Source organism: Medicago sativa, chromosome 1, assembly GCF_051527215.1.
Source record: "Medicago sativa cultivar Bolivia chromosome 1, Bolivia_mono, whole genome shotgun sequence".
Classification (NCBI taxonomy): Eukaryota; Viridiplantae; Streptophyta; class Magnoliopsida; order Fabales; family Fabaceae; genus Medicago; species Medicago sativa.
In genome coordinates, this window is record NC_140749.1 from 34,778,483 (window position 1) to 34,796,473 (window position 17,991).

The 17,991-nt window shown below is 32.1% G+C and overlaps 1 protein-coding gene and 1 long non-coding RNA gene across 2 annotated transcripts; both read left to right on the forward strand.

The window, feature by feature from the left end:
* Positions 1 to 540: 540 nt before the first annotated feature.
* LOC146954565 (uncharacterized) lies at positions 541 to 4,314 on the forward strand. The gene is made up of 4 exons (XR_015013990.1): positions 541 to 894; positions 1,734 to 1,860; positions 3,277 to 3,504; positions 4,132 to 4,314. It is a non-coding gene; the product is annotated as an uncharacterized LOC146954565 (long non-coding RNA).
* Positions 4,315 to 9,650: 5,336 nt separating this feature from the next.
* LOC146954566 (calcium-dependent protein kinase 17-like) lies at positions 9,651 to 15,189 on the forward strand. Its single transcript, XM_085745069.1, has 4 exons — positions 9,651 to 9,722; positions 11,034 to 11,261; positions 13,167 to 13,391; positions 14,876 to 15,189. The coding sequence occupies exons 1-4, from the start codon at positions 9,651 to 9,653 to the stop codon at positions 14,996 to 14,998; spliced, it is 648 nt and encodes a 215-aa protein (XP_085601195.1). The 3' UTR covers positions 14,999 to 15,189.
* Positions 15,190 to 17,991: the final 2,802 nt, after the last annotated feature.

A 17,991-nucleotide genomic window follows, 5' to 3' on the forward strand; every position in this document is an offset into this window, starting at 1 on the left:
ACAAAAATTTATCTTCAATTTCATATCTCTCTCTTCTCTCTCTTTCTCTCCTTCTCAAACCCTAGTCGTTGTTTTTCCTTCTATCCTAATTGAATAAGTGATTTCACATATTTTCAGTTTTCTTTCGTTTGTATTTGTGATTTCGTCTTCTCTGCACGACTCTGTTTGTTTTGATTTCCCGTCTTTGTGCGGCGTGTTTTTGATTTTCGTCTTAGTGCGGTGTTTATTTGATCCAGGTTGAAAGTTTACACTACAAGAAAGTTGTCATTTAGCTTCAATGATTTTAGCTTCAGACCATTTCTGATGCTAATTTTGTATGTTAGTGTCTGCTTAGCATCCACAAATTCTGATGCAAATGTGTTTTTTGCAATTCATTTATTTTATGAAATTTAGCTTCATTCATATGGAAGCTATTTGTTGAAGCTATATTTTTTAATTTAATTATCTAATTAGCATCCACAAAATCTGATGCTAAATTAGATTTTACTCATATTTTTTTTATCATCATTTTCTTTTTTTTGTCAATATTTAGTTACCCACACTTTTTTTCATTTTTTCCCCCAATTTTTTTTTTACACTTTCACTAAATAACACTTTCCCAAAATAATTTACAACCAAACATCGTTAACCTAAATCAGATTTCACCAAAATCACCAGTTCACCCAACTCACAATTTGACAAAATTCGTGATCTTTACTCGCAATTTCACAACCCAAATCACAAATCCACCAAAATCGTTAGCTATTATCACGATTTCACACTCCTAAATCGGGATTTCACTTCTCAAACCTATAATCACAATTCCTTAATTTGTTTCCGTTCTCGCGTCGTACTCGTCGGGAGGGGTAATCGTTTACTGCTCATTGTTGCTCTTGCTCTTGATTCTTCAAAAAGGTATGTTTATTTTATCTCTTAACTCCTTTGTTCTCATGTTCACGGTTGCTCTGTTCAATTTTCCTCACCCAAATCACGATTTATTGTTTTGTTCGATGTTGTTGGGTTTCTGTTCTTTCCTTTAGTTTTTAGGGTTTGTGGCTTCTAAAGATATTTGATTTTTTATGACATTTTGTTTGTGGTTTATTGTTTTTGATGGTCTCTTATGGTTTCTAGGAATGGGTTTTGTTGTTTGTGGTTTTTTTGGGAATTTTGTGGTTTGTGGTCTTGTACGATGTTGTGTTGAGATGCTATGGTATGTTTATTCTTTTATTCCCATGAAATGTGTGAAACAAATGATTTGTGCCTTTCAAAACATTATTTGTTTATCCAAAGAGCACCTTAAAACCCACAAAAGTCATTCCCAAATAGTATCCTTTACTAGGTCTGCATAATCCTTTTTACTTATTTATTTTAAACTTTGGGATTTTGGATTTATTTAAGATCTTTACTTAATTAGTATGCCTAGAATTGGATCCTAAGGGCTAATAATAGCACAGCAGAGGGAGCAGCAAATATATTAGCTGCGGAGGATCCAATTTAGTACGGCTCGGTTGTTTTTTCACTTCTTTTGTGTGCATAACTTTATGAGTTCTTGACTGGTACGGTGGAGTTCTTAAGCATAAGGTTACTTGAAAAGTTAGGCTTCTTATGAGGCAATCCAAAACCCTCAAGATCTGCGCTAATCATCTTAGTATGTGTTGTGATTTTAATTTAAATTTTGTGATTGATTTTACTGCTTTTGTGTATTTGTTTTGTGATTTTGATTGTTGTGGTTATTGATTGTGATTGTGTTGTAGTTATACCTATGATGAGTATTCAAGAGCATGCTGGGAATGAGAAATCTTGTGTTTGGCATGCTAGGGATTCTGCTGATGGTGAGCTTAAAGGATGCACTTTTCTGTTTTCGGTTTTCTTCGATTGAATGTAAGTACGCTCTTTCAAAGCTGCATTTTGCAGATTTTTTGTTTACATGCTGCTATTTTGTTTGGTGTTCTTGTAGTTAGATTGGTTTAGATGAATATTGTGGGTCACTGTTAGATGATGTTTTATTTTGGGGGTTTTAATTTGCTTTAATGTCGGTCTATAAGTGTGATGATTTTGACTTCTAGGATATGTATGTTGAATGATTTGTGGAATATATCTAGCATGTTTGTGCACTGTGTTCAATGAATATGTATGTTGAACGGATATGTAGCAGGTGTGTTTGTGTATTCTGTTGAATGAATATGTTTGAGTATTGTGCAATGAGTAATGGATATGTATGTGTGTTGTTTCAATGAAACCATTTATTCTATTTGGGAATTTTGTTTGTCAATATATTTTGTTCTTCCTCGTCAATTAATTTGTAGTATATTTTAGATCTATTTTTTGTGTTATGTAAATCAGTTCTCACTCTTTTCAAATTGATTCGCTGATTTGTTAATTTATAGTCAATACATTTTGTTCTTCCTCTTCTTCAATTAATTGCTCTCATTGATTCACTTTGTTCTTGTTTTACACTGACCTACATGCTCTTCTATGGTCATCCCAACACTGAACTAACAAAGTGTGCACCAACTGAAATAATTTCAATTGATGATTTTTCTAAAGTTTGTCGGACCTTAAAGAAGGTACTTCATATGTTTTATGACAATGAAACAGTTTGGCGTTTTTCTAGTTAAGCTTGTACAGAGTATGAATGAACTATATTTGCACTCAAACTCTTTAGGTTTCCAGATGAAGTACCTTAATTCATCCCTTGCTTATGTCAATTTAATTGGTGTCAACTTAATTGGTTGTTGGCTATACTGATGTATATCTAGCTTTTTTTCTATTTTTAATAATTTTTATCATTTTTCTTTGCTATTAACTTGGTCCAAGATCAGAGGATGGAGACAAGATATCACTTATACTCACTTATAATTGATAATATCTCTTGTACTGAAATTTTAAAAGAGCAACACTCTCATGGTTTGCATTGTATGTGGTTATCAAAAGTATTCTCTATGTGAACAATTTTAGTCATGATAAATTTGTAATGCTTGTTTGTTTATTGTTGTCAGTTACTTAGATATGCATGACATGACAATAGTTGTCTCTTTCTTGTAGTAGTTATAGTAGAAAACAAGATTATTAATTGGTGGAGTGCTTGTACATGTTTTACTCTTATTTATTGTGTACGATTCACTTCCAACCATTATTAATTAATCACCTTGCCTTCACTCATTTTCTTCTACCTTCTTCCATATATACGTTGTGAAAGAATAAAAAAAAACTTTCTATGAAGTTATTCTCTCCTTTGGACTTTGGTATCAATTTGTGTGCTTTTATTTACGTTGTGATGTCATTCTTCTAATTTAGGTGGAATATGTACAATGTAAGAGGTACTTGCTGGCTGGCAAAGGTTGATAGCAGATGCAAAGTAAAACTTTTATTCATTCCAATATTCAAATTTTCTATACCTCGTGGAATATTTACCTGGTAGTAGTTAATGAGGGGAGATATTCTTTCTGAAAACGTTGCTCGCTTCTACATTGCTCAAATTATTCTTGCCATCAACTCAATACATCAGCACAACTATCTACATAGGTATGTCTATTTTCGATTTGTTTGTTTTTTGTTCTATTAGTTGGCAATAGTCAGTTTATGCATAACATGATATGAGTTTTGGGTAGAGAACAATTGGAAGGTACATCCTAGCTTATGACTTGGTCTAACAAATAGAAAACACCCTGCTCTAAAGTAGTAAATAAGCATTATTTTACATGTAAGCTACTTACCATATTAACAAGAAATGCAGGTGTTGAATAGATCCAATGCAAATTATATTTAGCTTGTCATTAGATTATAAATGATTATAGGTAGGGACACTCTGCCATCATTATCCACTTTTATGTTGTCGTTACATGAGTTATATTAAATTATAGTACAGTTAATTTGTTTTTCAATAATGTTGTGTCTTCAGGTGATCATACTTATTGAGAATGTTTAGTATTATGCTGAGTTGATGGTATTCTGCTTGTAGTGGTATAAAACCAGATAACCTTATACTTTATAAAAATAGTCATATCAAGCTTTTAGCTTATGTAAGACTCTGATGACAAGTATTCAACAATATGCATACATTTTCTTTCTCAACACTTGTTTTATCATTTTTATAATCCAAATAGAGAGTATGCTTATGAGTTTGTGTTTTAATCTCATGATATTTTCTAGGGAACAATTATGCTGAGCAATGTTGAAAGGAGGTTAATGCACTGCGAGACTATATCATACTATTAAATAATTTTGTAACTGTTATTAAATATTTTATTTTTTGAGGATTTGTTATCAAAGGATGGATGGTCTCTACTTATGAGTATGTTATTAAATTTGGTTCCAATGTTTATATTTTGGTTATGCATTTCTGTTTGGAGGATAATTTTTTTTTAATTGATGTTCTAAGTCGGTTAAAATATTAACAGATTTCAAAAGTAAATTTTAGCCTAGTTAGAGTCCACAATTTTGAGCGCTAAATTTGACAGGAATTAGTTTTCCCATTTGATTTAGCATTCACATTTACTGATGCTAAATTTAGCACTTTTAGCGTCCACTTTTGTAGATGCTAAGTAGCGTCTGCATTTATATTCATTCTGATTGTGCTTTTAGCTTCAATTTTAGCGTCCACTTTTAAAGATGCTATTTTAGCGTCAGCAGGAAGCTAGTGTTTAGCATCCAAGCTTTTACTGTCGTCAATTTTTTGGACTCTATGCTGACTCTAAAAGGCTATTAGCATCCACAATTTGCCTTTTAGCATCCATTTTCCTGCTGAATCTAAAACACCATTTTCTTGTAGTGTTAGCTTTGAGCAAGTGCAGATCCTATTAACGTCGTCAACGTTGCAGATCCGGAGACTTGAATATAATTATATTTGTAGGCATATTACCGTTTTATGCTATTAACATGGATACTGTGAGTTTGTTCACAGATTCATCCTTTTTATTTTTAGCGAATTTGAATTTGTATTGAATCGATATACTGTATCAATTTGAATGAATGAATATCGTTTATTTTTGTAAAAAAAAAAATTAAATTTATCTTCAAGGGCACTTTGCTAAGAAAACAAAAAATTACAAGTAATAAGACCATATGATAGACGAGTATCAGAGCACTTTATTTTTAAGGGTCATGTTAACTTGTGTCCTAAGGAGCTTAAAAAGGAAATTAAAAATAGGCTTAAGTGCAATTTTGCCCCCCTATTTTGACTGAATCGGAATTTTACCCCCCCTATTTTAAAACTTGGAATTTTACCCCCTCAATTTAATGTTTTTCGGAATTTTACTCCCCCTATTTTAAAACTCAGAATTTTACCCCCCTAATTTAATGTTTTTCGGAATTTTACCCCCCAATTTAATGTTTTTCGGAATTTTACCCCTCCACCACATTGAAAGTATAATTTTTGCAACTTTTAAGACATTGAATGCACAAATTCCAAGAAAAACTTTCTACATTTACCTTCTTAACTTATGTCCCAAGAACACAAGTTAACATTTCCATTTTTTTAATGATTTAAGATGGTTTAATATATTCTGTCATTATTGGAAGACACCGTCGAGGAATCTATGTGAAAACATAATCAAGACATTAATAAATGTATCCATATAGAATCTCCAACAATGTCGCCCAACAATGACTAGTGATATACCACTAGAATTCATGGGACAACTCAACTATGGTCATGGGTCCCTAAATGTGTTATGGAATTTGGTACACACCCCTTTTTATAGGTACATGTTTGTCTATGTTGTTTACACACTTTCGATGTGGGACAACTTCTGAACTACCATAATAATGGAATACATATATACATGTTTCTTCCTTCCTCTTTGATCACTCCAAACAGCCATTGGATAACAAATCATAACTATTGCAGCCAGCCATATGATACTAATGTTAAAGTTTATATTAAATGATAGACGAGTTTCATTGAGAAATCATAACTTGTTATATTATCTTTGATCTAACGTTAAAGATTATATTAAATGATAGCCATATGTGTTTGTCGAGCTCTTTGATCTTACTGTTATAGTGTTTGTCGAGCTCTTTGATCTTACTGTTATAGTTACTTGTTATATGACATTTCAGATTGTATGATTGATGAGCAAAAGCTGATTTACATCAGGCATCAGAACCCATTCAACTGTCCACCAATATGTCAATTGTCAAGAAATTGAAGAGGTACTCAAACATTGCTTGATGACATGAGAGCTTAATTTGGTAAAGATTTCAACCTTTGATACTTAAAAGTGTCGTTGATCATCTGAGCTTAATTTGGTAAATAATTTCACAATTTGTGCAATTAAACTCCAGAGAAATAAAGATCTCCGAAGTTACATTTGAGAACAAATTATCAACATGACTTAAACCAATTTCAATTAGGGGTGGCAAAATGAATAGTTTGGATGGATAAAAAAAAGTTCCTTAATTAAAATCCACTAATTTTTTTATTATAAAATAATCCAATATCCACTAAATTTCTTTACAAGTTGCATGGACAAGGCATTATTATATGCAGGGTCGAGGTTCGAACTCCGAACATCCTACTTATTCATCTTTAAAAAACGAATTTTATCCACTAAGTTATTTCAAAAAAATAATATTATACTTTAAAAAAAAATTAAATAAATAAATAGAAAATATTAGACTAACCAAATCTGGCTAAACTAGAAAATCATCCATGTTATTAGTCGGTATAGGAAACCCAGAAAATTTTAAATAACTAGAAAATAAGAGGCATAAAAAATGCATCAAGTTAAAATTTTCTTAGTTTACAAAACCGAACAATAACTATGATTTCAATATGTATGAAATCAAGTGGTCTACATTGTAGTTTTATAGGTAGATATTCCTATGTGTTGTTTAAATACTTCTGATGTGGGACTGCTAAACAACTGAAATGGTATACACGCCTTTTCCTTACTAAGATGTGCAAATCTTCTCCCTTCTTAGGTGATTGATGCAAAAGCATGTTTGCTTCCAAGGAGGGAAAAAGGTAGAAAAAGGATGGAGGAATAGAAGAAGATTTGGGGAGAGAACAGAGAAGGAGACTTAGCTATTGAAATAATGATTATTTATGATAAGTCTTAGATTTGAATCCTTTTCAAATGTCAACCATTTTTGTGCCGGTTCATACAGGACTTTGCTATTACTTCAATTGAACCCTTCATTGGTGGACGGTGGAATCGGTTCTCTGGATTAATTGTTCTTTTGGTCGGATACGAGTACCCAAAAAATTGATATATACTGAGTGTGTGAGACAAAAACCTGTCCCTGAATAATTGAATAACAATGTTTAAATTTTTTTTTTGTCATGTGTTCCATCTTCTTGTTTTGTTCTGTCTCTTGAATATTTTTGAAATCAAATATCGCACATGTATATTACTCTGTCTTCATTATTTACAAATCAAATGCAATCATCGATGTGTATAAATGAACCAAAAAAAGTTATTGCCACTGATCCGAGTTTTGATTTCTTTAATCCTTTTACTAATGTGGCTTGTGTTATGTCTTTGCTGAATCTTTAACACATGTAAATTGGTTGTTCTTTGGCTGCTGCAAAACTTGCACACCTAGCATTCAATAATTATCAAAGACCTAGCAGAAATGGAGAAACCACCACTACTCCTCCTATGGATGATGATCATCAGAGGCTGCAACTCTCCTGAGTTTTTCGTCTCTTTCTTCTTTCCTTCACATGTAGACTACAATTCATATTTCCTTTTACTTTGAATTTGTTATTGTGGAAAACCACCAACTTTTTTTCCTTCATCAACTTATGTATATCTTACTATTCTTGCGAATCAACGCCAATGATTTTTGTAGAGATTGAAGTGTGGCCTGCACAAATCAATACATTTGCAGATTTGCTGTTTAGTAAAGTGTGTAGCTGACACTATTCTTCTCCTTAGTTTAATGTAGCCTTCACATGTCATCATAGAAGAGGAAACAGAAAGTTGTAAAATAAAAATTACTCTCAGGCAACATTGACTCTTATAAGTTTTTGACTCTTATAAAGACCTTGTTAGTTTGTTATCCAAAAGCAAAAATACCTTTGTTAGTATTAATAATTATTAATATTCGTCCTTCCAATTCAGGAGTTCTCCTAGTTTCTCAATAATTATTGGATACAAATATATGATAAAATTCTGGAGTTCTCCTAGTTTCCTTCAATTAATGCCTCCTACTTGCTCTCCTTTCCAGATCATTCGGATCTCCTTCCAATTCAATTTGGAGATGGATAATCAGCTTGTAATGTCAACCAGTTTTCCCAAGTAGCCTTGGCCATCTTGAGTCCATCACACTGCACAAGGACTTGCTTGATCAACCGACCGTTTCTGTGCGATGCTGCAAAATGGGTAACAACACAAACAGTCGTCCATGTTCATTCTGCTGCAGCAAGGGTAATGATAAATGTTAAATTGTAATTAAAAAATCTTTAATTTTTTTAGTTTGTTTTAAATTGTAATTAAAAATATGGTTCTAGCTATTATCAACTTTAGTGTTATTACTTGCAATGCAAGCTATGTCTCTAGCTATACTACTATCATCTTCCTTATTCTCTAACAGGGTTAGTTACTTGTTTCTTAAGTAACTAACTATTTCCTTGTTTTTACCTAATTTGATTAGTTAGTTAGCACTTGCCTTGTGAAGCAAGCTATAGCCGAACTTGTGTATAAATACCTTGGTTCCTCATTCAGTAATAGCTAATGCATTCACTTGTTCATACTTTCATAATCTCATCTCACTTTCTCTCTTCCTCATTCTTGTGTATAATTTTTTTTTGTTTTGGAATGTCCCCTAATAGGTCATTCAAAAACCAACTTTTTTTTTTTTGCAGAAATTTTCGTTTTTGAATGACCTATTATGGAGTATTCCAAAACAATTTTTTTACATGGGGTAAATAAAAATAAATTACAGTGGGAAAACCGGAAATGACCTATATTACAGGGAACGTAAAGCACTGCTAACCCATATTTTCGTAGACTTAAAAGATATACCTCTCAGATTGTGTTAAGTTTCAATTACTCTTCATTACCTTGAACCTGGGCAATGAAAGTTTCATATAAATTGTCATATCCTGTATCAAAATCACATAGAAAACACACCTTTTGTACTCTAATTTTCACCCTACACATGAATTCAGGAAGAAAAAAAATCCAAATATATATCAAAAAATGAAATAAAAAAAAACTTTAATTAAAGAGGATAAGGAGTTAGAGGAAATAGACTTCTCTTGACCAAGAAATATAAGGTATTGTCATAATACCTAATGAGACAATAAAATTATTAACCGTCAAAACAGAAGCATCTCTTGACCATGAAAGACACCCTCGTATGAGTTTCACCTCCTTATTGAAATGTACACTTGAAAAGGGATCTGGTTAACTTCTGTCCTATTTTTATCATAATATTATTTGTTATTTTCTTATTCCCACAACTTAAACCAGTATTAGAAAAATACTTGTCATCAAATTGATTGGGGAAAAAGGACAAAGAAGAATAAATTAAAATTGCAAGGAAAAAGTAATCCACCCAAAAGTCAAGGACACAAGACAAAAGAAGCATCTAAGACAAATGAAATATGACTTCACTAAAGTAGAGCTTCAAAGTTCAAACACACATATCCAGGAAATTAACACAAGGGCAAATGAATAAAAAAACCTTGAAATGTGATTGGTCCAAAGCAATTGAAATACATGTTGGGCTATGTCGGGTTATACTGGAGAGCCGGGGACCAGGTTCTTCTAAAGCGTTTAACTCGTCTCAGGGTAAGAGAATAAAGTGATAAATATTAACTATGTAAGAACAAATCAACTGTTAATATTATATGCATGTGTATAATAAATCACAATTCGTGACTTTAATTTGTATAATGTTTGTTAACAATTTAATACCACAACCAATTTGCTTAATTTTTATGATTTACTAAAGGGCGTCTAATATTTAAAGACAAAGATAGTGTAACATTTTTCGTGCAACCTGCTCCATTTCAATCATGTCATTTCTTTTAAACAAAGTAAAAAATTATATTAGATAAATGCCTTAACTGTAATTGGATTGGAAAGATATTACATCATCCGTGACTAACTATCTCTTTACAATCAATTCTTTGTTCCTAAATAGGTCTTTTACAAAATTTCAAATGGATTAATTTATTTATAAACTAAATGAATCTTGTCTCTTAAGAAAAATTGTTGAAGAAATAATTATATAGATGGATAAATATTTCAAACTAACGAAAATTTATCTTCAATTTAAGGATATTTTGCTAACAAAATGAAAAATTACACATAATAAGACCTTATGATTTTGGAACATTTTTTTTTTAATTCAACATTCACTCTTTTATTGGATAAACTCAAAAATGAGTTAGCACTATTCATGAAGATATTACATTATGCACATAGTTTTTTTTTTTTTTGTAAAGATTTAATTTGGTTTTGATATATTTTGTCATTGTGAGATGACGACGTTGAAGGCGATTCTACGTGACCAAAAAATCAAGACATTAAAAAATGTATCCACATAGAATCTCCAACAATGTCACCCAACATTGGCAAATTATATACTAATGGAACTCATGGGACAACTCAAATATAAAACATGGGTCACCAAATGTTTATAAAGTATGGCACACACCCTTATTTTATAGGTACATGTTTGTCTATGTTGTTTACAAACTTTCGATGTGAGACTTCTGAACTACCGTAATGGAATACTTACATACCTCTTCCTTCCTCTTTAATCGCTCCGAATAACAAATCATAACTACTGCAGACATATGACATTAACGTCGGCCAAGATTAAAATAAATGTTCAAGATGATAGATACAGATAACAACTTTTGAAGAACTTAAAGTTGTTGCTAATCTTAAGGAGTCTAAAATTTATGATTTAATGCAAGCGGTAAGTATAAGGTGGATGATTTGCAAATGGAATGGAAAGTTAAGATTTGCAAATGGAATGGAATGGAAATTTATGATTTAAAATTTATCATAGATTCACAGCAATAAGTTAATGTGTTCTATTTAACATGCTAACTCAAATCTCTAACATATCACTATACCTTGAAATTGTAGGCTGATGTAGATAACAGTGGGACAACTGATTATGGTGAGTTCATTGCGGCAACATTGCATCTTAACAAGATTGAAAGAGAAGATCATCTATTTGCAGCCTTTTCTTACTTTGATAAAGATGGAAGTGGATATATTACTCATCAAGAAGAACTTCAACAAGCTTGCGATGAGTTTGGCATTAAAGATGTTCGTTTGGAAGAGATAATCAAAGAAATCGATGAAGATAAGGTAAGTGGTCTTAATTGTTTGACTTTGTTATCCTTTTTAGCTACCTTGTCTTCAATATCTGTAGTTTTCAACACTATTACTAACACATAGACACCATAGTTATTTGAGAAAGTGGAAGTGATTGAACCTAACCACATGTATCGGTGTTGTGTGACTTGTTCTGTGTCAGACAATGACATTTGTCGGATGCCGGCCACACTTTCAAATTGAAGTGTTAGTGCTATATAGTTCAACAGAGTTGTATTTACGTTTCTAATTTATACAAATTTTTTCTCCTTACATCTAAGGCCTTGATGAATAGAAATTCATTGTGGTTGACAGTGGTTCCGATATTCATTCAAATATATGCTTTGAGCTAAAATATTGAACACCTTATACTCAAAATCTGATGCTTTCTTAATTACATAGAGAAAATATTGTCCTTTGTCCTCATCACTATAAGAGGACTTGTTGTACTCTTTTCTTTTACATAGTGAAACTTTGCTCGTGATCGCCCGTGGTTTTTTACTTCTCATATTGAGGAGTTTTCCACGTAAATCTTGTGTGTTATTTCTCTTGTTATTTTACTTACTTCTCTTTAATTCCCAATTGCATCGATCCTGTGCTTCCGCATTGCGCTGATATCCCTAACAGTAAATGATTCACAATTTGGGAAATTAAAGTCAAGAGAAATAAAGATCTCCAAGTATCAGAACACATATTGGAATCATTTACTTTAATTTTTTCATGATGATGTGTCTCTAAGTCTTAGATTTGAATCCTCTCCAAATGTCAACAATTTTTGTACTAGTTCATACATGACTTTGCTATTACTTCAATTGAACCATCCATTGATGGATGGTGGGATCGGTTCTCCGGATTAATTGTTCATTTGGTTGGATACCGAGTACCCAAAAAATAGATATATAATGCATGTGAGAAAAACACTTATCCTTGAGTTATTGAATAACAAAGTTTAAATTTTTTTGTCATGTGTTCCATCTTCTTGTTTTGTTCTGTCTCTTGAATATTTTAGATCCTTTACAAAATTTCATATACATTAATTTATTGATAAACTAAATGAATCTTCTGCCTTAAGAAAAATTGTTTGAGAAATAATTATATAGATGGATAAATATCTTAAACTAACGAAAATTTATCATCAATCCAAGGACACTTTGCTAACAAAACAAAAAATACACATAATAAGAGCCTATGATATTGGAACACTTTTTTTTTTTTTAATTCAACATTCACTCTTTTATTGGATAAATTTATAAAAATGAGTTATTATAGTTTTTGTAATGATTTAAATTGATTTTAATATATTTTATCATTGTTGTCAACGATGTTTGCAGGGATTCTAAATGACAAGAAATCAAGACATTAAAAAATGTATCCATATAGAATCTCCAACAACATCGCCCAACATTGACAAATTATATACTAATAGAACTCATGGGACAACTCAAGTATAAAACATGGGTCACCGAATGTGTTTTGAAGTATGGCACACACCCTTCTTTTATAGGTACATGGTTGTCTATGTTGTTTACAAACCTTCGATGTGGGACTTCTGAACTACTGTAATGGAGTATACATGCCTCTTCCTTCCTCTTTAATCGCTCCAAATAGTCATTGGATAACAAATCATAACTATTGCAGACAGAGGACATTAACGTTGACCAAGATTAAAAGAAATGTTCAAGATGATAGATACAGATAACAGTGGCCAAATCACTTTTGAAGAACTTAAAATGGTTTGAAAAAAGTTGGTGCTAATCTGAAATTTATGATTGAATGCAAGCGGTAAGTATCTTATAAAGGACTCGTTATAAAGTAGAAAGGAACAAATGATAAGTTAATGTGTTCTATTTAACAGGCTAACTCAAATCTCTAACATATCACTATACCTTTAAATTGTAGGCTGATGTAGATAACAGTGGGACAATTGATTATGGTGAGTTCATTGCGGCAACATTGCATCTTAACAAGATTGAAAGAGAAGGTCATCTATTTGCAGCCTTTTCTTACTTTGATAAAGATGGAAGTGGCTATATTACTCAAGAAGAACTTCAACAAGCTAGCGACGAGTTTGGCATTAAAGATGTTCGTTTGGAAGAGATAATCAAAGAAATCGATGAAGATAATGTAAGTGGTCTTAACTTGTTGACTTTGTCATCCTTCTCTTCAATATTTGTAGTTTACGACACTAACACTGACACATTACGACACTAACACTAACACATAAACACCATAATTATTTGAGAAAGTGGAAGTGATTGAACCTAACCACATGTATCGGTGTTGTGTCTGTGTCAGACAAAGACATTTGTCGGACGCCGACCACGCTTTCAAATTGAAGAGTTAGGCCTAGGGATGGGAATAGGCCAAGCCAGACCAATCTTTTTTATTAAATAGAGAAGGCGTAAGCTTTTTTTTTAAGCCTATTTAGCTTAAAAGGCCAGGCCACAAGCCTCTCAAAAAGCCTCTTAAGCATATTAGGCCGGCCTATTTAAGTAATATGAATAATATTATTTATTGTTATATTATATTTTGTATTTTTAATTAAAATATAAATTTGTAAACTTTTTCAATAATTTAAGCTTTATCAGTATACATTAATTTTTTGCATATATAAATGTATTATTATAAACTAGAATAAAAATTTGATACAATATATAGTCGAATTCCCTAAAACCTCGTGTTGATTATCAAGAGAGAGTTTAATATAATTGAACTATTAGTTCGCTAGTCCATTTAAACTTGGATCACATTGCTTATTTAAATATGTTCATAAGATATAGACTTTTAAACAGGCTTGTAGGCCGTATCAGGCTTTCAAAAGGCCAGGCTCAGGCCTAAAAAGTAGGCCTATGATAGGCCGCAGGCCAAACTTAGGCTTTAAAAAAATATGGCAGGCCTTACAAAGCCTAGCTCGGCCTAGCCTATTCCAATCCCTAGTTAGGCCTATATAGTTCAATAGAATTGTATTTACATTTCTTGATACAAATTTTTTCTCCTTACATCTAAGTTCTTCATTAATAGAAATTCATCGTGGTTGACGGTGGTTCTGATATTCATTCAAATATATGGTTTGAGTTAAAATAATTACCAAGTGAGGCATCAAGTGGGCTTAGAACTAGGAGTGTGTACGGATTGACTTATTATATTTGAGCTTATCTACTAACATAAACTGTTTGGGGGAACTTATGGAAACAATTTATGACATGTTTATAAACTGTTCTCAACTTATTTTTGTAAGCTCTCTAGGATAACTTTTGATAATAGCATATAATTTATATGAGAACAGTTTGACTTTATTTTATCTTTTGTTTTAGAAATACTAATACACAAACACTTATATGACAAGTGCTTATGCTATAAACAATTGATTAAGGGTTTATCCAAATAAGGGTTAACTCAACCCCAAAAGCACTTATAACCACTACTTTAGCCGTATCGCCTATCAGATAAAGTAAGTGATATAGATGTTTCCATTGTAATGAACAGTAAAAGAACGTAATGTTTAATATTCAATGTTTCTGCTAAAATATTGAACACCTTATAGTCAAAATCTGATGCTTTCTTAATTACATGTATGATTAGTATCAACCGTGCTTTATCTTATGCAGGACGGGCGCATAGATGATAACGAGTTTGCAGCAATGATGCAGAAAGGAAATCTTCCCATGGTTGGTAAGAAAGGTCTAGAAAATAACTTCAGCATTCGTTTCAAGGAGGCTTTAAAATTGTAGTATTCATTCTCAGCATTCAGATTTTTTTTTTCCTTTGAAAGTTCATGTTGTGCATTAGCACAAGTCAGTGGAGGCCAATTTGGCCTTTCAGCTATTTTGTTTGTGTTTTAGTTTAAATGGATTTCTGTAATTATGAGAATGTTTTAAAGATTAAATAGAGGTGTTGTTGTGGACAAATGATAGTGGAGTGATGTTTATTCGAGAAAGGAACAAATTGACACCATAAACTTGCAAGCACGTCGCGTGAACTATAGTCGGGCAACTATTAAGAAGGCTATTTTGACAATACTCATGGTTTCTCTGACCTGTGAATCACACTACCTCTGATGAAACACAATATCCAAAGAAATTTAAGTTTTTATTTTATTTTTTTTATTCAGAAGTTATATTATAAAAAATATTTAAATATTAATGGTAGTGGTTGAAAGCTATGGTCGAATGTGGCTATAGACGGCTGTCTAAGTGGAGAATGGAGTTCAACGGTGGTCGTAGTGGTGGACAAAATGGTGAAAGGCAGATAGGTGGCCATATCGTCCCAGATGGTCACATCTTTTTCACATCATAAGCAAGATTGTCAAAATCGGGACTTTACTTCAAGTCGAAAGGGAATAGCAAAATCGGAACTCGTAAAATCGCAATCAAAATCGAAGGATTTTACTCAAGGACTTTTGTAGAATCGATATATAGGAAATTGTAAAATCGCAATTGAAATCGATGGATTTTACCCAAAAAATTTAATACTAAATATATGTTATAAATGGTATATAGTCATAAATGACTTAGTTTATAAGAAATCGTAAATTCGCAATCACAATCGATGGATTTTGTCTATTTTGGGATTCTACTATGGATTTAAGTCGTTGAAGGTGAAGAAAGTCGCAAAATCCTGAATTGTAGGATTTAAGTCGGGATTTTAACAACAATGATCATAAGTCTGTTTTATTGAATGTTTTGGGACCAAGATTTGCTCAATATGCAAGGCAGAGTTTGTATGCGGATGTGGCCTCAGAAGTTCGGAAACGGTGTTATCGACATCACTCCAAGTCCCGACATCACTCCAAGTCCCAACCTCATATTGAAGACGAAACGACCATGAAGGACACTCTCATATGAGTTTTCACCTCATTGAAATGGATATTTGAAGAGGGATCTCGTTAACCTCTATTCTATTCTTATCATAAGTAATTGTTATTTTCTTATTCACAACTAAAACATGTATTAGGAAAATATTTGTCATCAAATTGATTGGAAAAAAAAGGACAGAAGAATAGAAGACTAAAATTGCAAGGAGAAATTAATCCACCCAAAAGTCAAGGGCACAAAACAAAAGAAGCATTTAAGATAAATGAAATATGACTCTACTAATGAATATCAAGACATTAATATCAAGACATTAATGAATGTATTCACATAGAATCTCTAACAATAGAATTCATGGGACAACTCACCTATAAAACATGGGTCCCCAAATGTGTTATGGAATTTGGTACACACCCCTCTTTTATAGAATTTGGGACAACTTCTGAACTATCACAATAATAATAATGGAATACATACATGCCTCTTCCTTCCTCTTTAATCACTCCAAACAGTCATTGGATAACAAATCATAACTATTGCAGCCAGTCATATGATATTAGCGTTCAAGTTTTTATTAAATGATAAAAGAAATAGTTTTTATTGAGAAATCATAAGTTTCATATCGGAGTTTTTAATTTTAATCTAGTTTTTTTATAAAACAGAAAATAGATTTTGAACTTTTCCCCCATTTTTACGATGGCCATTTTCATTAAATAGTTATCTAAGTATTAGACCTGGCTTAAGAAATATCCATATGCTAATTAATCTTTCACTTTGAACAAAGAGTGTAGCTGGCACTATTCTTCTCCTTCGTGCAACTGAAATATACAAACTTAGTTCAACTTATGTTTCTATGTTTTGAAGAATTCAACTTACGATAAATATATAAGTTTACGACTCTTGTAAAGACCTTGTTAGTTTGTTATCTAAAAACAAAAATACCTTTGATGATGATGATGATAATAATAATAATGATAATAATAATAATAATAATAATAATAATAATAATAATAATAATAATAATAATAATAATAATAATAATAATAATAATAATAATAATAATTAATATCAGTCCTTCCAATTCAATTTTATAAAATATTAAAAGTAAGTAATAAGATAAGATTCAAGTTAAATTATTACTGTAATGTGTTTCTCATTTTAAAAGAAACATTGTATTGTTGTCATGCAGGAGTAGCATCATCAGAGCCGGATTTGAAGAACTCACCAGTTACAGTGAATGGAATACTTGATACTGAGAAAGTGGAATGTGTTGGCAACTTATGAACATATGGTGGTGGAGAAGAACGTGGTGGTGTGGGGGACTTATAAACATATGGAGGTGGTGGAGATGGGGATGGTGGTGGTGTTGACTTGTAGTCATATGGAGGAGGAGGTGAATGGGATGGAGGTGGAAGACACTTAGAAACATATGGTGAAGGTGGTGAGGGTGATGGTGGAGGAGGAGATTGATAAACATATGGAGGTGGCAGTGATGGAAAGGGTTGTGGTGGATTCTTAGACATTTGGTGGGGGAGGTGACGAAGATGGAGGAGGGATGAGGCCATGTTTGCAAGAGGGGCTAAAGTTAGGAGGTTTAAATATCCATTTTTTTAACAGGCGACCAAAATCGTAACGTTTTAAAATATCGGAGGAAAAGTGCATTTAAGCCATTTATATAAGCTGGCCCACCAGACCGGACAGACAATTTGACATCTATATCCTTAATAGAGATACTTTCATTAAAAAAAACATAAATAAATAATTTGAAGACATAACCCATTAGTACTCAGGTCTTTGTAACTCTATTGATCTATCCGCGGTTTTGATGCATCTTGCATTTTCCATCGTGAATAATATTTGTCATTTCAAAAAAAAAAGCACTTAACATAGTAATCAATAGTGGCGACGAACCG